General features: G+C 33.9%; 1 protein-coding gene across 3 annotated transcripts; it reads right to left on the minus strand.

Moving 5' to 3' along the window:
• Positions 1 to 11,116: 11,116 nt before the first annotated feature.
• LOC137806732 (hyperosmolality-gated Ca2+ permeable channel 1.2) lies at positions 11,117 to 17,888 on the minus strand. 3 transcript variants are annotated; one of them, XM_068606988.1, is made up of 12 exons: positions 17,720 to 17,888; positions 16,650 to 17,008; positions 16,417 to 16,572; positions 15,591 to 15,726; positions 14,927 to 15,028; positions 14,543 to 14,659; positions 14,372 to 14,452; positions 13,579 to 13,919; positions 13,241 to 13,486; positions 12,221 to 12,545; positions 11,884 to 12,117; positions 11,117 to 11,711 (listed from the first exon to the last, which is right to left on the minus strand). In XM_068606988.1, exons 2-12 carry the CDS (start codon positions 16,961 to 16,963, stop codon positions 11,439 to 11,441), a joined length of 2,325 nt encoding a protein of 774 aa, XP_068463089.1. In that variant the 5' UTR covers positions 16,964 to 17,008; positions 17,720 to 17,888; the 3' UTR covers positions 11,117 to 11,438. The 3 variants fall into 3 exon arrangements, with proteins under 3 accessions (XP_068463089.1, XP_068463088.1, XP_068463090.1); XM_068606987.2 differs by having other exon boundaries at positions 17,434 to 17,821; XM_068606989.1 differs by lacking the exon at positions 17,720 to 17,888 and adding an exon at positions 17,210 to 17,437.
• Positions 17,889 to 21,201: the final 3,313 nt, after the last annotated feature.

Raw genomic sequence — 21,201 nt, forward strand, 5'->3', positions numbered from 1 at the left:
AAAGGGAAAGTGGTGTTAATATGTGAAAAATAATTTTAGAATCTTATAAAACATAGATTTTTCTTTTCCAATTAAGGATCTAGAATGATTTGGAATTGATGGATGGGATAGGGTGTGAAATTCTGCGCTCAATCACATGATTGCATCTGTCAGTACTGTTTTAGATTTTTTTTTTAATATGTTATAGATATCAACCATTTGTTGGATTTATTTATGAAATGTATTTGATTTTAAACTTTTTCAATCAAGGTATACTCATATTTTAAATCTATACCTTTTTTAAGATATGTTATTCACAATATATCCTTTTATTTTATGTATTATTTAAATTTATTTTATTGAATAAAAAATTATATTTAAATAAAATAGTTTTGAAGGTTTTTATTTTACCCATTTTTTAAATTCCACTTGAAATACATGAGTAGAGTAATAGAAATCAGAAAATACAAAAAGAATATAATTAATAAACAATAATTGATATATGATGTTGAACTTTATCACTTCACCACAATTTTTTTTGAGAGAGTGGTGAAAATATAAGTTTGTTAAGTTAAAATGTCTTTTTAATAAAAGCACACGATAATACTCTTATCAAATAATTTAATCTAATAGTAAATTAAAATTTTAGTGAAAATAATATATTTTTATTTAATATTTATATAATTTTTATCAAAAATAATTTTACCAATTACATATACTTTAGTTCTTTTTTAGAAATCATAATTAACAAAATTCACTATTTTCATAAATCAAGATTCCCAGTTCAGGAAAACATTTTTCCAGTTCCTAGTTTTCCACTTACCAAATATAATGTTAGTCAATGTTATTCTCTCTCTCTTTATGTTATTAAATTTAGAAAATATATAAAATATAATTAATATTTGGAGAATAAATATTAATATATTCTGTTCACATTTATCTTCAACTGATAATATATATATATATAACAAATAAAAATCCAATTTCTTACAATTTTACCTTTTAAATAACTATTTTTCTTTAACATTTAAATAATTCATCCCAATAAAAAATCACCTACAGAATAAAAAAATTACATAAAAAAAAGAATTATTTATTTTTAAAATTACTTTTAATTTTTTTTATATATTTTAATAATATATTTATTTTCAATAGTTATTATTATTCATCTTTAATAAAAATAATTATTTAATTATTTATTTAATAAAATAAATAATTGAATAATTATTTTTATTTCAAAATAATTAAATAATTTCTCTTTTTAGAAATAACATATATATAATAGTTTAATTTTTTAATATATATAATTTATTCCTTAAAAAATAATATACTCCATTGTTATTATAATTTAATAAATAAATTCATTAGCAAGATTTTTAATTCTTAAATATTACGTAAAAATTGTTAATAAATTCAAATAGACTCAGGAACACTAATTTTATTTGTTCTCCTATCTGAATAAAAATATACTGTTATATGATTATAAAATTATTAGTGCTTTTATTTTTCTATATATACAGTATATTTATAAATTTATTTCATATATTAATTAATAAAATTATAATTATTATAAACTTATAATATAATATTTATAATAAAGAGAATAAAACTAACTTTTAAATATACTTTAAAAATGCGGCAAATAAATGCATGTGTTTCTATATTTTATAAAAAAAAACAACTAATAAAATTAATAACTTTTTATCAATAGAAAGAAAGTTAAGAAAAAGATGAAAAAAAATTTAAAAATAACACCTTTCTTGATCTTTCGAATACATCATTCCCACTGATATTAAAAAAAGTTATTTTTATTTAAAAAAAATATAAAATAGAATAATTATAAGATATTATAAAATAAAAAAATTAAACTAATTTTCCTGTCTTATTTTGTTTTATTTAAATTTTGTGTATTCTCATAAATTTTCAGTATTCTTCTTAATTTAAAAAACTATTATATTAAATTGAATATTGACATGAATGTAAGGACAAAAAATAATTATATCTTAAAAATTATTTCCTTTAATAAATATTAATTTATGTTGAAATTTTAATGTCTTAAATATTATCAAACATTTTACTTTACATTTTATATTAATATTTTATTTGATGTTTAATATTTTTCAAAGATCATTTAGTATTTACATTTATTAGAGAGAGAAAAGTAAAAGAGTCCAAAGTGGTAAACTTTGGGTACTATGACCGATCGTCACTTGTCTGTCAAAATTTAGATAGACCGAGTTGATCTGCTAAGATTATACAAGTTGAATTTGGTAATCTGTCAGGTCTGGATTAATGGGTTGGTGGTCTAACCCATCATTTTTTTGTAATTTTTATTTATTTTAGATCTATTTATTTGATTGTAGTCTTTGAATTTGTTTTTTGAACAATAAAAAAGCAAAAAAAAAGTAATCAAAATAATTTTAAATTTAATATTCTAATTAAAAAATGTATAATGCATAAACAAAATATCAACACTACTTCAATGAATCAAATTATGTATAAAGAAATAAATATATATAAAATATTGATCATCACCAATTAATTTCAAAAAACCTACGGAATTATGGGTTAAGCGAAACAAGTCAATACTGACAGATTCAAATGGTTGATTCATCCCACCTAAATAATGATGGGTTGATAGGTTAGGCCACAAGACCGACTCACTTTGTTATTCCTAGATAAACTACTAATAAATTTTATAAAAAAAGACACAAATGTATAATTTATCACAAACTATTGTGAATATCATATTTTATTTTTACTCCTACAAAATTATTGTTTTTTCCTTTAACACATGTACATTATTTGTTTTAAAGGAACTAATTCAAAATGAATGATATTATAAGAAGAATATGTGTATTTTCAAAAAGTGAAACAAAGTAACAAAGACTAAAATAAAAAACAAAAAGGTTTACATGACCAAAAGTTAAAAAAAATGTAAAAACAAAATAAAAAATACCACTATATTTCAGATGTAAAATCATAAGTCAACTACTTTTTCTAAAGACATAATAGTTAAAATAAAAAGTAGTAGAAAAATACTATTACCAAGACAAAAACAACAATAAATCACACATAATGATAACAAATATTATAAAATAAAACCTTTTAAAATATTACTCAAATATATAAATATTTTAAAATTTTACACGAAAAAGTATAAAAAAAAATGTGTCAATCAAACATATAAACTTGATTATATAAAGTATGAAAATGTAAAAATTTGGAAATTAAATTCAAATTAAAATAATCTTCAAATTCAACTTTATTTATGTCATCTTTATATATATTCAAGCAAACAAAAAAATTATCTTGTTATTTTCTCTTGAGTTCCAAACACCTAAAAGATGATTTTTTGTATTTGCAGTTACACATTCTTCCCTTTAATCTTATAATTAATGAAAGAGACTAGTCTAAGCATAACACTTAATAGAAGAAATTTAACTTGACATCCTTAAGGATTCCTCCCTACTACTATACTTGTCTCTCTCTGTGCCAAGGAATCATTTTCTTCTCATCCTTTTCCTTTTTTATATATTTTTACATTACTATCTTCTCCTCTCTCTTTTTTCCTATTTTCACTTTTTTTTCATCTATTTAGCTTGTTAAAGTAGGAAATGAGTTCCTACTAGTTTTCTACATAAAACTATAAATTTAAAAAACTTCAATTGGTTTAGTTGTCTCATTCTTTCCCAGTTAGTTTAGACAGTATATTTTTATAGATGTGGATTGACCCACTAATCCTTTTAGTTTTTATTAAATATTATATGTATATTTGAAATTGATACTTTGTAATCTAAATGTATGATGGTGTCATCCAACTCTATCACTAATTGCACTGATTAGACATTTGTATTGTATAATCCAAATCCGAATTTTGAAAGTGTTTTATTCTTTGATATTGGATCCTCCAATAGCTTCTTGTGTTGTTAAATATCTTCTGGTGTCTTTCTTCATCAGTAACTATAATTTTATTTTAAAAAATTACATTTACACTTTAATCAAATATGAACAAGGTTTGACCTTTTTTTGTTTAAATCATTATAAAGTGTTACTTGCTTATCAATGAATTTCGTTCTGAGATCTTGAAAAAATTCTTTCACAACTTCTTTTGTTACATCTTGGAAGTGAAAGATTATTACCATTTGGATAAATAGCCTATCATAATTTTTTCCCATTGAAAATGAGTAGAGAAGCTAGAGATTTTGATTTGAAGATGACATTTTTTTACAAGAAAAATATCATGTTTCAGTAGTACTCACAGTTTTTTTATATCAATTTATCCGAACATTCACACATTGGGATGTGCATGTGAGAGAAAAAACACACATATATATATAAATTTTAAATAAAAAATATTAATAATCTTTTCAAAAGAAACTTGTTATTTTCTAAATCTAAAAAATGTAATATATAAAGGATAAACCCAATTAGAATTTAAAATATTAAAATTATGTAACTTAATCAATTTTAAAAATTGAAATTTAAAGACCATAATGGTATAATAATAATGTACTACCATATAGCCGAAAAGGTCGACAAGGCTAAGTGGTCCATTTTATCCAAATACAACTAGTAAATCCACAATTAATAATAATTAAGTCAGATCAATGGTAAATCAGGATTAAGACATGATTGAACCTTTTTATGGACCCACAAGTAGGCCCATGACAGCTGGGGCTCATCCAAAAGGTATAAATACCATAAGAGACCCAATCCCAAGATAATTTTTTACTCTCAACTCACCTGGACTTTGTACTCGGACTAACTTGATCGTTGGAGTGCCTTTGTAGGTTCCCCCCACTCATCTCGGTGAAAGGAAGAACGAACCGGGGAACCGTGCTTGGAAATCGTGAAGACTGGAAGACGAAGACAAAAGGAATCACTATAGGAGGAACCCGACCTTATAAGAACACTTTGGCATCCACCGTAGGTTTGGAAAGAAACCCTTTAGAGTGTCCACATGGTAACAAACCCAGATAAATGCCAAGACTTGGAAACCATGAGGAGTCTGAATAACCTAAAGGAAGTCCAACGGTTAGTAGGAAGGTGACATCGATGTCCAGGTTTATGCCAAGACTAGCGGATAAGATAAAGCCAATTATGAGACTTATGAAGAAAGCCGAAAGGTTTTCATGGAACGAAACATGCGAGGAAGCGTTCAAAGCTGTCTAACAGATGTTATCCCAACCACCTGTGTTGAGCAAACAAGCCCAAGGACTTCCCTTACTGGTATATCTAACTGCCTCACCAGAAGCTGTGAGTGTCACCATCGTTCTAGGCACAACTGACCAAAAGTCTATCTACTTTGTAAGTCGAGTATTGCAAGATGTCGAGACTAGATACCAGATGATTGAAAATGTATCTCTGGCCCTCGTCCACGCCAAAGTCACGAAATTATCATGTGAACCGACTGCCCCATTAGTAAGGTGCTGTGAAAACCTGAGTTGGGAGGAAGAATGATCGACTGGTTTGTATTGTCAGAGTTTGGTATTAAGTATGAACTGAGAGGGCCTATTAAATCGCAATGCTTGGTCAAACAACCAGGCTGAGTATGAAGCCCTCATAGTCGGATTGTTATTGGCAAAAAACATGGGAGCCCGGAAGGTTGAATGCAAGATAGACTCACAACTAACAGTCAATCACATTAGCAGGGAATATCAGGTGAAAGATCATTTGCTCCTAAAGTATTATCATCGAGGAGTCAACATCATGGTAGGATTTGAAAGTGCCACCATAAATCAAAAAATGCGGGAAGATAACTCTTTAGCCGACATCCTATCGAAATTGGTCGGTAGTAAACAGAAAGGCCTACATGACACCGTCATACAACAAATTTTATGTACTCCATCGGTTGGAATCGAAGAATGCATGATGGTAGAAAAGGAAGGAGTAAATTGGATTTTTGAGATCACGAGTAAGACCTAGAGGCCGGGAAGGAAGGTCGCAATCTTGCAATTATGAAGAAGGCTTCCCGGTATGTCTTGGTATGTGATGAATTGTATAAGAGAGGTTTCTCAATGTCGCTGCTTAAGTGTGTATCCAAGGACGAGGTCGAATACATCTTGGAGGAGCTACACCATGGTGCATGTGGCCTACACTCGGGAGCTCGAACAATGGGGATAATAATACTTAGAGCTGGCTATTATTGGCCCACCCTGAAAGTCAATTCTGCTGATTTTGTTAAAAGATGTCAAAATTGTCAAGAGCATGGCCCTCTAATACACCTTCACCCTCATGACTTGAAATATATCAATTCTCCATGGCCGTTTTCCTTATGGGGGATGGATATAGTCGGTCCTTTTCCACCAGCAACTGGGCAAAGAAAATTCCTGCTAGTGGTAGTGGATTATTTCACTAAGTGGATTGAAGTAGAACCTCTCGTAAAAATCACTGCTCAACAAGTTCAAAGCTTTGTTTGGAAAGATATAGTCTGTTGATTCGGCATCCCGGACACAATTATCACCGACAACGGGGGACAATTTAGAGATCAAAAGCTTGTCGAGTTCTATGACAGCCTCAACATTCGACACAAAACGAGTTTAGTAGAACACCCACATACTAACGAACACGTCGAGTCTGCAAACAAAATCATTATGACCGAGTTAAAGTAGAGATTAGGCAATGGAAAGGGAAGGTGGACATAAGAGCTTGTCGAAGTCCTCTAGGCTTATAGGTGCACCTCGCACTCGACTACAGGGGAAATTTCGTATAACCTTACCTACAAAACAGATGCCATGTTACCCGTTGAGGTCAGAAAGCCGACAATCCGGCGTGAACTTAACAACCTCAAGCTTTAATGATGAATTCTTGTAGATCGAACTGGATTTATTGCAGGAGTTTCGTGACAAAGCAAAGATACGAGAATAGGCGTGTAAGCAAAGGGCGTCCAGGAGATATAACCTGTAGACTAAGCCACGGGCGTTCCAAGAAGGCGACCTAGTATGGAGGATGAGGGGAGAAGCTCGCAAGACTTTAGCTGAAGGCAAGTTCAGTTCAAATTGGGAAGAACTGTTTAAAGTGAAGGAAAGCCTACACCATGGGGCATACCGCTTGCAACAGTTCGATGGCCGGGAGGTGCTAAGGACCTGGAATGCACACCACTTGAAAATGTATTTTATCTTATGTAAATTGCATATGTACTATTTCCTACTATCAATCATTTTCCCCAAAAAGGCTTTTGGCTACTTCAGGTTTTAACGAGTCATCAAAATGAATGAAAGCAGACTTGTCAGCTATATAATCACTACCGACAACACGTCAAAGAACTTCTCAGTCAAGGAAGAATTCACCTAGGTGAATCCCTGCCGAGAGTGCGTTAAAGAAACCTCTCGGCCAAGGAAGAATTCACCTAAGTAAATCCCTACCGAGAGCACGTTAAAGAAACCTCTCGGCCAAGGAAGAATTTATTTAAGAAAATCTCTGCCGAGAGAGCGTTAAAGAAACCTCTCGGCCAAGGAAGAATTCAACTAAATGAATCCCTGCCAAGAGCACGTTAAAGAAACCTCTCGGTTAAGGAAGAATTCACCTAAGTGAATCCTTGACAAGAGCGCGTTAAAGAAACCTATCAACCAAGGAAGAATTCACCTAAGTGAATCTCTGCCGAGAGCGCGTTAAAGAATCTCTCGACCAAGGAAGAATTCACCTAAGTGAATCCCTGCCGAGAGTGCGATAAAGAAACCTCTCGGTCAAGGAAGAATTTACCTAGCTAAGAGCCGAATAAGAAAGGAAAGCAAAAGTAAGAAAAATGAAAAGGAAAAAATTACGTCAAAAGTTAAGTTAAATTCATTAAAGGTCGGCAGGCAATCAATTTATACAAAATAGGGCACACGTTTACAAAAGATTAAATATGCGTGCCCAGTCAAAAAGGAACAAAAATGCCTAAGAATCGATGTCTATCCTCTCAGCACCCGAAGTCCCTGGCGGAGTCGACACGACTTCTCGACCGCTTGCAAGTTCTTCAATGGGCACAAGTTGACCCTGGTAGAAGTCCTTGTCGACATCGAACTTTCCCTCGTCCAAGGGAATGTTGTAGAAGAAGGTCGCTTGTTGAAGAGCCTTTCGGAAGCCGACTTCATACTGGTCCAAAACGTTATCCTGACGATCTCCAGGTCCTTTAGCAACTTCTCTACCTTCTCTTCAGACCGGTAGTTTGAGAGGGTCACATCTGAAAGGTTCTCTTTAAGACATCAAATGTGTGCATCCGCCTTCACGACCAACTCTTTACCCACCCTCTCGACATCGGCGCACAAGTTCTTCCAATGATTAATCTTGGCTTCTAGGTTTTGATTCTTATCCAAGAGATTATTGTTTTCACTAAGGCCGACTGGAGGTTGGTGGTCGACTCCTCCAACTGTGCGCGCAAACTATCCAACTCAACCACATTTTTATCTTTCTTCATCAAGTCAGAAGCCATACGTTTGTCGAGTACCAGGGTCTGTGAGCACAACTCCATGAACGCATAATGGATTTGGGAAGGCCGAGCTGATAGGTGGGCGCCTTGCTCGTAGGGGTTCAGTGTAATTGTCACCCGCTCGACCACTTGTAGATGACCCAAGAAATCAGGGTCAGTCGAGCTCGACCCCCAGACCATGTGGTCTCTCCTTGGAGACTTTCCTGAAGAAGAGCGCTCTCCGTGGCACCGAGAATAACGACCATGATCCTTCTCATGGTCTTTCTTCGTCCTTTTCTTTGGATTCATGGGAGGACGGTTGCTCTCTGATGCCGACACCACGATTATTGGAACGACAGCTTCGACGACATGTGTGGAGGATCCAACACCTATCTTATCCCTCCGAACCCTTTGTGCTTGCCTTTTTAGGCACAACTCTCGAAAGTAGTCTTTGTTGTCGTCTGTCAGTGCCATGCCCGCCATTATCCCTACACACGACAAGAGCCTTAAGCCAACATTAGATAGAAATAAGTTGAGACAAGTAAAATGACATACTGTCAACATCAATGATTTTTTGAGGGGACAAGTAGGCACGAACGAGAGGCCGAGTTGGGATTTTGCAGGGAAGCCCGTCCAAGACTAACAGTACTTCCAAGTCGTCCTCGGTCATCAGGGACCTCGACCACATATGTTAATGTGCCAAATCCTTTTTCCAATAGAAGGGTAACCTGGAAGTCTCGCCATCAAAGAAAAACTCTCGGCCTCCCTCCTCAATCACGACCTTGAAGAAACTTCCCTTGATGTTCTTATAAGAAGTAAAAGGAGCAAGGCCGACTAAGGATACCCAACTTATCCGGTCTCCCGGCCTCGTGCCGAAAAAATGCAAAAATGACCTAAGGGTGGGCTTAAGACTTAGCACCTCATAGAGCAACCGGAAAGCCTGAAGCGCAACTCAGTTATTCGGATGTAACTGAGTAGGAGCTACGTTTAAGATACGCAACACCTCCATGGTGAATTTATCAAAAGGAAAGTAAACATGAATGTTTGAGATCAAACAAGAATAAAAATAGAAAAAAATATGTGGGTTATCTTCCCTTACCGAGGCAAATGGTTTCATACTCCCTACACCAATGTAATGCTAATGCACCATTCGACAAACCCTCTAAAACGATATCTACACTCTTGGCAAAAGCTTGAAGCATGGATGCTTCTTGGTACTTAGAAAAAACCTCTCAAACCTCATTGTCTACCCATACATAGTCAGCCTCTCGAGTTTCCTCCCCCTGTATGCACTTAGGGAAGAAGACATATGGCTGGCTCTAAGTTATTTCTACTTAAAGGATCGACAACCTGAGAGGACTTCTCAGTGCTCTCGATATCACTATAACTACCATCTATTTCCATGGGCCTTCCCCTACTCGGACCCCCTAACATAGATGAAAATAAAGTAGTGACGGAAAGAGAAGACATGGTTACATCAGAAGACTCTTTAACTGATACACACAAATTATAAGGAAGACACACTCGACTTTCAGATTCTCTAAGCAAGTTCACGGTTAACACATGAAGGATGGAACCCACCACAACCCCTATTTATAGGTGGAGGAATGGGCGAATACGAACCGTCTCGCTTGATCTCCACCATTGGATCAACTCGACATCAATTACCCAGATCACACGACTTTGCGCTTTCTGACAGCATGTTGCATCCACGTGCCTCGAACACTTCAATATGCTTCCGGTGTATATGCGCAATCACACGACATAATGTTCATATGGAGAGGCCAATCACACGGAGTAAGCGACTTCCTGGTGTCTTTGCTATATAAGACCCTAGATAGAGTTCCTTTACTAAGGTTTGGGGATATATGACCCGAGAGGGAGGAACATCCAACCAAAGATAAAACAATTTTTCTTTTTTACAAACTCTACGTTACACTCAAATCACTCCACTTGAGTCTGGGGGACAAATGTACTACCGAATAGTTGAGAATGTTGATATGGGCGAATGGCCAATAAGGCCAAGTGACCCCCTTTATCCAAACACAACCAGTAAATTCACAATTAACTGTAATTAAGCCAAGTCAGTGGTAAATCAAGATTTAGGTATGATTGAGCCTTCTTATGGACCCACGAGTAGGCCCATGATAGTTGGGGTCCATCCAAAAGGTATAAATACCAGAGGCAAGGGAATTTTTTACTCTCAACTCACCTACACTTTCTACTCAAACTAACTTGATTATTGGAGTGTCTTTGCAGGTTCCCCCACTCATCTCGGAGAAAGGAAGAACCAACCGAAAACCACCATGCCTGGAGGTCGTGAAAGCTGAAAGACAAATACAGTAGGACTCACCCTAGGAGGAACCCGATCTTGTAAGATCAAGTGATATACCTAATTAAGTTTGAATATTATTATATAAATTAATTTTCTACATTTAATATTATAGAGCATATAATTATGATAAACTTAATAGTATAATATTCTATAATAATATAATACAAATAATATTGTCATCGTTACGATAGCTAACAGTCGCTAACAACTTTTTATTTTATAATTTTTTTGTAAAATTTAATAAAATAATTGTTAAATGGGGACAATTTAAAACCCCTAGGATTGAATGAAAAAATATGATATTTTGAAGAAGGGATCAAGTTGAACCCATTCTATCAAATTGAAGAAACTTAGTAGAAAGGAAGGAAGGAAGGGATTGAGTGTTAAAGATGTGCAGAAGTAGAAGAAAATTCAAAGGTAAAAGGGAGAAGATTATTCACAGAATCTTAAACCATGATGAGTTTTTGGATAATTTACAGCATTCCAAGGTGATACATATTTGAAAGTATAACTACCATTCTACATCATAGGAACAAATTCTCTATTAACAAAATCCAAAATATTATCAAAGAATCTCTCTACCTTTAAACTTCGTTCGTGCCGATCACAAAGTCCAACACTAGCTTGTTACCCCTCAGCTTTCTTGGTTTATGCTGGAATCACGTGTCAATCGATATGCACATAGTGTTGTGGTTGCTCCAACAACGATGATATCATTCCTTGGTCCATGATTTATGGCTCTGGCCGATTTCGACTGCCATCAGGAAGAGAAGGAGATGATGCACCACTAATTCTGCTAGGCAATGGTGTGTTCTTTCTTGATTGCCGTTTTGTGGGCACAATACTCTCAGTTTCCCACTTCAGACTGATAGCCTCTTCGTCTTCGTCATCGTCCTCACCGAGGCTGGCCTTGAAAACTGGATGGACATAGGCATTCTGAAGGTAAGCTTTCAAGTTCAGGTTAGGTTCTGTGGCTCGTTCCAATGTGTCTTTCATCATTGCTTCCTGTTCACATATTTACAAACGAGCAACATAAGAATTTCATGACAGAGAAAACGTGTTTATGGGTAAGATGAGTGATAGGAATACAGAACCATGCGAAATGATAAACTTTAGCATTAAAAGTACTAAAAGGGAGCATCATTTTATTAGCCCTGAGAATGATTAATTGACGTACCTGCAAGGGATATTTAACAAATGCAGATTCAAAGCGGCCTTTGCAGTATCTATGGAACCATATCGTAAGTATTGGGAGTACAATGAGAAATGGAGTTGATGAAGCAGCCTTTTTGGTGGTCAGGAGTCCCATCAGAACTATCTGTGACACTATCAGCGCAAGAATGATACGAAAGTGGACATCAGGCCAGAATGCTGCACCACTCTCGTACTCTTGATTATAAACATTGATTATCTGCAATTGGAAAAAAAGGTGTTTCACTTATATGTATGCATGGCAAGAAACTCAAATTACACAATCGTCACATGTACAATACAATTCTTGGTCACTAAACTACCTGATGACGGAACACAACATAGGCCAGCCCGAAGAAAACTATTATGAAAGGAAGAACAGTAGGTGTCACTGCAGCATAGACTAAACCCAGCAAAAAGTACAACTGTATTCGAGGTTCTCCTGTGTTGAAACCAATACTCCCAGGATCCATAGCTTCCTCCCTATCCTTTTCAGTCTTCACCAAGAAAAAATTCTTCAAGTGATATATGATTAGCGGTTTCAACATCAAAACCTCCGCAGCTATACCAGACCATCCATCAACCATTATATAGGTGATGAAGAAACTTGCTTTCAAAGGAATTGCAGTGCCGATTGTTATAGGATATCTGACATGAATATACAAAGATTTTTTATCATATCGACATGGCGTAAATTAAGACAAGATCTTGGAGCAATGGGTGGAACCATATTTATCGGTTAAGAGCACCAGCACCAACATCAAGGTTCTCAAATAGCAAATTAAAAAGTATATCCAAAAGTAGAATATCTTTCCTCTTGCTGTATATGTTACAATAGCATGATGTAATAGTTGAGCACCACAAGTACAAGTACTACAAATTTACATACCCAGAATTTGGTTCTGTAGAACATATGTAAGAAATCAAACAAAGGAAATATCATGACAAAAATGTACCCCCTCCTGTCCTTATAAGGGCCATTTTAAAAGAAATCGTTGGTTCTTTTTATAAGGTATTTTATAATTTCTATACAACTTTAGATTTGTTTCCTTTTTTATAATGCCTTATAATTTTCATAAAACTTTAGATTTATTTTCCTTCGCTACTCTTATTATAAATATTATGAGGATTTCTTTTCTGAATGAACGAATAGTGAGAAGAAATTTTAAGTCATTAATAATGAAGATTAATTTGGTGTACATTGGTAATATTTAAAAAAAGCACACCCTAAATTAATTACTTTCATTTGTATGTATGATTATTTTAAAAGTCTTGTATTAAGAATCAGAAGGAGTAAATATTTTCAAAAGGGGAAAGAGACGCTTGTATCTTGAATGACTTACTCATTGGCAGGTTGGTGAATGAAAGTGTCCAGCTGTTCAAATGCTGTTCCGGTAAGTATGTTCCCAAGAAATATATTAACAAGATTGAAAAGATAGTATCTAGAAGCTGATCTCCTCTCCAGAGATGAAATAGATCCAAAGCCTTCAAACTTTGACATGATCATCAATATTGTTGGCAAAAAGATGAGAAAAAGCTTCAATGCAATACCAGGTAGAAAACCTTGAATGAATGACTTAATGAAAGGACTGCACAATAAAGTAAATTCAAATAAGTAACCTCTAGGGATGCATGCGATGGAATTATATCTTCAGAGGTACAACTGTGAGATCAGACTTACACATTAATAATAGGATCCAACCATGGCGCTCTTTTCTGGATTCCGTCAATACTTGCAAGACTTTGTACAATTGCAATTGGGATCATGAAAAAGAAGGTGAGAAAAAAGAATGCAACAGCAATGATCAACCTTCTAATACTGAGGGAAACATAAGGAATCGACAAGTTTGACCAATAGACGTCTCGTGGCTCTGGAGCCCACTCACTCAACCACAGTGTTGGATTTCTGGTTTGTTGGGTTTGTGCACAAACTGCAGCACCCCATCGTGATTTAAACGAAACAAATGCAGCAGGTATGACAGAGTTGGAATCATTGGTGACCGTATCTCTCTCTAAAGCTATCTGTGGAAGACAATAAATTTGATTCATTGCAATCATCACGGGAAACAAAATTTATGAAATCATAATAAGGGATATTAAATCTGCAGATATTATATCCTAAGGAAAATTGTGTTAAACAACTTCAGTATCTGTTTAAATCCTCCCAAATTTTAGTTGCACAAAGTTCTAGTGAAAAAATCAGAAAATTGTCTAATTGCAATAATAAGTGAAGGCAAGAATTCAGAGTCATTTATATGAACAAATAACACCTTGAAAGCAGAATAATACCCATGCATGTAATAAAGAAGAAAGACAACAAAAAATGGCATATCATGTCTGTTTCCAAACATTTCATTCCCGTGTAAGAATTATTTGCAAAATTTGTTCAATATATTATTTGCACGATGAGTTCATATTAAAAAATATTTTCATGCAGTGATAAAAACTCCTAAAAGAAAACAAATGGTACTTACTTCCTTTGACAATCTGTCAATTTCAGTGTTGTGATGATCAATAGCATCTACTTTCATTCCGCAAAGACCAAGGAAACCAGTCTAGTAAAAAAATAAGAGAGGAAGATTGTAGTAAATCTGAAAAATAGTTATGACAAACTTCTGAATGCATGTCAGATTAAAATTAAATACCTTTACTTGAGGTCTTTCTGAGGTTCTTTCAAGTTTGTTTTGGTAATATACAAGCCAATTCTGCAACTTCTTCTTCTTTTTAACCAACTTTGATAGTTTGTTTGCATTATAAACAACCTGCGATAATGTCACAAAAAATAAGCTTAAACAAACTATTTTCCCCTCAGTCTCAAATGCAAGGTTAAAATTACATTTTTCCTAATAGATCTATCTAGTTAATGAGTACTCAATGTTTCATATACATCATTTAAGAAACAATGAGATCATTAACAAATTTAATATTGCATTAAAAGATGAGACTTTCAAATTATAAATCATCGCTCAATGCATCTTAAATTCTTAAGTTAGAACAAAAATTGTGGCAGTACAGTAGGTGGAACCAACCTGGTGAGTAAGATAGTTATCTGGATGATTGACCAGAAAAAAATGCTCCACAAGCTCACTTACAGATTCATCAGGATCTGGTGGAATGTTTTTAATGAGCACCTAAAGGAAAAAAAAAATCAATAAGCAAAATATAATTGATCAGTTTGCCTGACATGAAAGCTTTTATAAAAAAAAAATATAATTGATCAAATATCTCTCACATATCTAAATGCCAACATGTAACTGGTGTAACAGTTCGGTCCATGACTACAATTTCCCAAAACTTGTTAAAGAGAAAAATGATGACAGATTAGACAGCTCTTTCAAAAGCAGTATAACAGTCATCACTCCATATTAATATGCTTTTATACCCCTTTTATACACCTTCCATAGATAGCTAGTATGTTAATATGCTGGCCTATGACCAGCCACTCCTCACTAGTAATCTACAGAGTCGTAAAGTAAAGAAGATCATGCTGTATATGATCAAGGTCAGCCTAGAAAAAATGACCAAGTAGCATACTACCTCAAACACAAAAACATCAAAGTTTCATTGCTTGGTCTCAATCTCAAAGCTGCCCAAACTCAAAAAAAGTGAGTGTGGTAGACAAAAACATAACCAAAATATGCAACAATAATACAAAGAAAAGTTCCTTGTTAAAATGGGAAAAATCAAATTTACCGTAAATTGATCAGGACGGCGTTTTTCTGCAGCAAGAAATTGCAATCTCATTGCGGCAACTTTTTCATACTCCCTTTTTAAAATATAGCATGTCCAAAAGGTAAATGCATAAGCAACAACAATATGTGCCCAAAACCTGAGGAAGAGTACAAAACTTTAGTAGAGCACACAGTCATAATAGCAATAGCAATTTAAAAAAAAAAATTGTATAATAAGTATACAACCATAGATTGACATGGACCACCATAACAGTAACTTCATAACTTTTAACAAGTGAGATTATGCATACAAAAATGAAATGCTGATAATTGAAATGGAGAAGCAAGTTATCTTATCTAAAATGTAATGATAAGGATTCTCATGAGAAGGCAGAGAAAGTATGATTTAATCACAGAATTAGGAGAAGAGAAGAAATAATGATAAAGATTCTGAGAGAACAAAAATAATTAAGATATAATCACGGAATCTAGTGAAAAGACGTAGAAGAGTTAAGATTTCCATTGTATATTAGGGTTGCACCAAGTTGAACACTAGATATAAAGCCTCAACATAGTTAAACTATATATATTTTGGTCAGCAATACATCTTTATATGCAGCTAGTACTTTGGATTATAAACTAATCCTAAATAACATGAAGATGCAGAGGCAAAAGTTGAACAATAGACCTAAATCCTCAACATTGATAAAGCATATATATTTGATCAACAATGCATCTTTAAGTGCAGGCAGGTAGTGCTCTGGATTAGAAACTAATTTACTAAATAGCATGAAGATACAGCAGCAAAAGTGCAAAACAGTAATAGCACAGGATGATGGTTATAAAACCTTTGAGATTCACTATGAACATTTGAAATCGAGAGTTTATCAATGTCGCTGGAAGTTATGTTGTCCAGTTTTGCCCCTTCTAGCCCGGTACTTGTGGAATTGACAGGAACAAGAACTGCCCATGCCAGGAATGCTATAGGAACAAAGATTTTAAGTCTGCATAACAGAAACATAGAACATTAGGATCATGTTCTCCTCAGCAGATGTGGTATTCACTCATTGTTCATCCATACCCTATCAAGTAAATCCTCAAGTAAACAGCAGAGTCCAATCCAGCATGGTCAATAAGTTCAGGCTCCGGCATTCTAAGTGCAGCTGGCATCCAATTCAAAAACCTAATATATGATCTCCAGTCTAAATTCACAAACTTGCGCACAAACGCTCCTCCATGCACAGGATCTGTTCTTAGACCCTTCAGGTACCATTTTGGGAAGTACACACGATCATTGAAAGGTTGAAGCCTCAGAATAGCAAATGCCACAAAGAAAATAAAAGCACTCAAAATGTTCAACCCAGCCGCAACCCCAATATCTTCAAGTGTAGCCATTTTCTTTGCCCTCTAGAAAGTCTAGACAGAACACACTGTATGCACCTGTAAAACAATCAAAAGAAAATAGTAACTAACAAGGGTAGATTAAAAAAAACAGATAATTTAGTAAAATCGTGTCGAAATTCATTTTAATGTGGATATCGACACAAGCAAAGTTAGCAAGAAGAAACTTTTTTTTTCTCTCCATAAAATTCACACAAATTACTTATAACCAATTCCTCGTCTTTGTTTGAGCTTTCTTACCATTCTCTGATCTACCCTTAACTATAGACACCCAAAAGCAAAGAAATTTATCAAACTTTCCTTTACTACAACAACAGATTTAACTCCTCTTGGGCTAAAACGGAGAAACAAATATACAAAAGCCTTTTTTTTCAGGAAATAGAAAATAAAATAAAGGTCATAGTTTGCGGTTATTGCAGAGACAGAGTTGGGTCAGGGAAAACCCCAAGTGAGTTTTAACCCACCAATGAAAGGAAATCAGAGAAGAAGATCCAAAGTTGAATCAAATGGTATTCGGATATCTTCGAGAGGGAACGAAGCAAGAAGATTCCGCCACCGCCGTGCAGTGAAACCTCCTTAGAAGACACGTCACTTTGAAACCCTTTCCTACCAAACACACCAATTATCTAAGGAGATCACTGACATTCAGATTGGTTTCCATGGAAAGAGCCAGAAGGAGAGAGAAAAAGAGAGAGAGAGAGAGAGAGAGAGAGAGAGGGGAGGGTAATAAAAGACTGTGTTGGAGCTTACTTGTTACGGCGAACAACACAACACTGAATCATCTATCTCAACTCATTCTATTTCTTACACCCCGTGCACCACTGTCATAGTTTTATTTTATTTGCTACTGTTATTTATTTATGTGAGATTTTGTGCAAAATATTGCTAAATATTAATAATTAACAATGTATGTGATTTTGTGAAAATGATTGGTAATAGTTAGAAAGATCAAATAAGCTCAGCAGCATGTGGACTCCAATCCAAACAACATGTCGGCAAGGTGCCACGTGGACTCCTGCAACGGCTACTTCCTCATTGTTTGTTGAGAATTGAAAGAGTGGGACTCACGCGATCATAAAGAGCGTGTTAGACATAAAAGTAAGAGAGACGAGGTTGGTGTCAGAGATTGATGAAATTAACCAACAAACGAATAAAACGACGCCGTAATGTATTCCGTGTGGAGAGTGCGTTATATTCGCAGGAATGGGCCACGTGGAAACCCCACCTATTCACGCTTTGTGTCCGGCTCGCACCTTTTTTCTTCAATATACCATTATCAGAACAAATTTAGAGGAAATTTATGGAAAAAATAATAAAATTGAAATTATAAATTTTTATGTTAAACTTTTATATTATTTAATTTTAACTTGTAAAACGTCAATTTTATTTTTAAAATTAGTACGAAAAAGCTTGTTCGGAAGGATATAATGGAATTTGAGAGTGCATTATTTGAGATAAGACCTAATTACGTCATTTTCAAAGTTAAAAAGGGATGGTTGATGCAATTATGAAAAGTTATTTGTTATCTAGCATGAAATGATGCCATGATCTTATTAAAAAATTATGAAATTACATTTCAATTTCATTTTAGTGAAGCATTTGTTTAGAAAAAAAAATGTGTGACAGCTAATTAAGAATGTAAATAAAACCCATCTGTGTACCTTGAATATTTCTTTGGACGGTTTTACGTTTTGGTCATCAAAAGCAACTTGTTCTTTTGTAAGTAATAATAATCATTTACAGCTCATGACACCCCTTTTATTTCAATATAATTAAAATTATGGTTACTTAATATAGCCAATCTAAATTTGCTTATATATTTAAACAGAACTCAGCTGTATAAAATTAATTTAGCATTTTAAAATAACATTTCTTCAACAACAAAAAAAAGCTAATGCAACTATGTTATTTGTGTATTTTGAGTATTGGTACTATCATAATCATTAACTCAAACGCCTCATCACAAAAAATAGGAAGATTAGTAGAAAATTTTGGAACTATTTTATATGAATATAGCCAGATTTTGATAAAAAGTATTATTAAGAACTTACAAATTATCATCTTTGGAATCATCAGCAAGAGAATAATTAAGACATTGATTATTAAAATTGACCAAATCGCAGCGAGCCATTCATAGATAAGGTTTGTGTGGTTGCGGAATCCACACCATCGCTCCATATGTTACTGACAGTGGGAGTGGGTAGGAGATTATATGAAAAGTTGAAACATTTTACATTCCATTTATTATTTGAAATTACTTATATAAATAGGATAAACCTTTATAAAATTAAATTAATTCAAATTAGATTATCTATTATCACATCATTACCGAATTATCCGTAAATACTTTATATAAGAGTAGACTTATTTTCACTTTTATGAATAAAAAATTAGAAATACATATGAAATGCAAGTATATAAGAAGTGGTGAGAATGATGAATGAACATAGAGAGAATTATAGTGGTGTCAAGTTGGTACCAAAACAAAACCCTTCATCTTTTGTTATTGCGTTGTGGGCACAATGAACATTTCATGTGACAAGATAAAGCGTCTGTTTTAGTTGTTTTATTCGTTTTATTCAGTCTCGTGGAGAAATATAAAAATGGAGAAGTCTTAAGATATTTTGTATTTTATAAATGTTAGAAGCAAAGTGTGGGCTGTGACAAGACAAAAGAAAACCCATACCCGTAGGATTTTGGGGGCCCAGAGAAGAGAGTGGATGATGTACATGGATACATTAAGTTGTAACTGTCATGTTGCCGGAATTAACTTGAGGCAGAGATGATTTGAAAGTAGGGTAATTTTCCTAACGGTGTCTCTATTTAATGCTTGTATAAATTCAAAGAAGATAGGTGGGACATCGACTAGTAGTAGTTCACCAATTTTAAGATACGTCAAAGTGGTGGTTTTCGAACATGGGAGATATTTTGTCAATCATTCACAATTACTTATTCAGGTGAACTTCATATCGCATTTAATTCAAGAGTTTTACATATTATGTTCAATTTCACTGTCTCTACGTATAAGAGATCAACTTAATTATATTATATTTCAACCTAACCAAATAAAACGGTTTTACTAGTTAATCTATTCAATATTTCTATTATACTTTTTTGTAAAAAAAAAAGAGCATAATAAGTGGATTGAATTATGTTTTATAAAAAAAAACTTTAGAAGCTTAGCGTTAGCTTGTTTGAAGGAGACAACAATAAAGAAATTTAATAAAAAATGAGCGTGAACAAATTTACATAAAAATTTCAATCAATTTCAATAACTTGATCAAAGGTCAAAAAAAATTTAAGTCAATAGCTTTATTGAGTTTTTTTTATATACAAAGTTGTCATGTGCTTTCTTCGTTGAGAAAACAACCTTGATTATAATGTAGTAAATAAGGTTTTAAAACACGAAGAAAGTTGATTTTTTCAAGATGTGAGTGATCACTGTCCATAAGAATTTATTTGCAGCGTATTGTGTAAGTCCCACAGGATATAACAAGAATTTTTTGGAAATTTCAGAGGATTGGAACTACCATTAAAAGAGTAAGAACCCAATAAACCCCAGAAAAATAATTATAAAGTAAAAGAAAATAATATGAGTGAAGAGAGAGAAAGAGAGGAAGATGAAAACGTGAATGAGATGAGGAAGATGAAGAAGAGGAGAAGCATGAGTGAGTGATGTATTTTCGGAGTAAAGGGATGCAGTATTTATAGATGGAGAAACCACAATTGCCGCGAAGTCGTAGTTGAGTGGCACCATTCCATGGTCATGGCCGTTGGAAACGGAGCAACCATCGGTGATGGAGGAAAACCTGTGGGAAAGGAGGATCCATTCAAATGAGACTTTGCAACATTCTCCGAACCGCCCGAGAAAGAAAGGAAGTGTTTGAGGTTCTAGGGTTCACAACCCTCTTTTGCAATATCTTTATTGTACCGTTTGAGGTTCGATAACAATCTCCCACATATTGCAAAAGATAAAACATAGAGACAAAGAAAGAAAGAAGAAAATTATGGGTTCATCTAAGATGTAATGCATCAGAGCTGGTATAGCAAGCTATATGAATCGGTCTTAGATTGATGAACTTAACACATAGTGTAGTCGGTATAGCAAGTTATATGAACCAAGACACTTAGTATGTGTTAGAGGTTTATCAATCATAATACACCCCCACAATACTTGTTGTTATCATTGTGTTGTGTTTACTAGGTCATGTGCGTGCCCGATACTCATGAGT

The sequence above is a fragment of the Phaseolus vulgaris genome, chromosome 3 (assembly GCF_051622355.1).
Source record: "Phaseolus vulgaris cultivar YP4 chromosome 3, ASM5162235v1, whole genome shotgun sequence".
In the NCBI taxonomy this organism is placed as follows: Eukaryota; Viridiplantae; Streptophyta; class Magnoliopsida; order Fabales; family Fabaceae; genus Phaseolus; species Phaseolus vulgaris.

Coding starts and splice junctions, on each gene's coding strand:
- LOC137806732 (XM_068606988.1), bottom strand. CDS start 16,963: ATGGCTACACTTGAAGATATTGGGGTTGCGGCTGGGTTGAACATTTTG. Junction 15,029..15,590: donor GCCGTCCTGATCAATTTACG/GTAAATTTGATT, acceptor TTTTTCCTTTAG/GTGCTCATTAAAAACATTCC. Junction 13,920..14,371: donor TTGACAGATTGTCAAAGGAA/GTAAGTACCATT, acceptor TGTCTTCCACAG/ATAGCTTTAGAGAGAGATAC.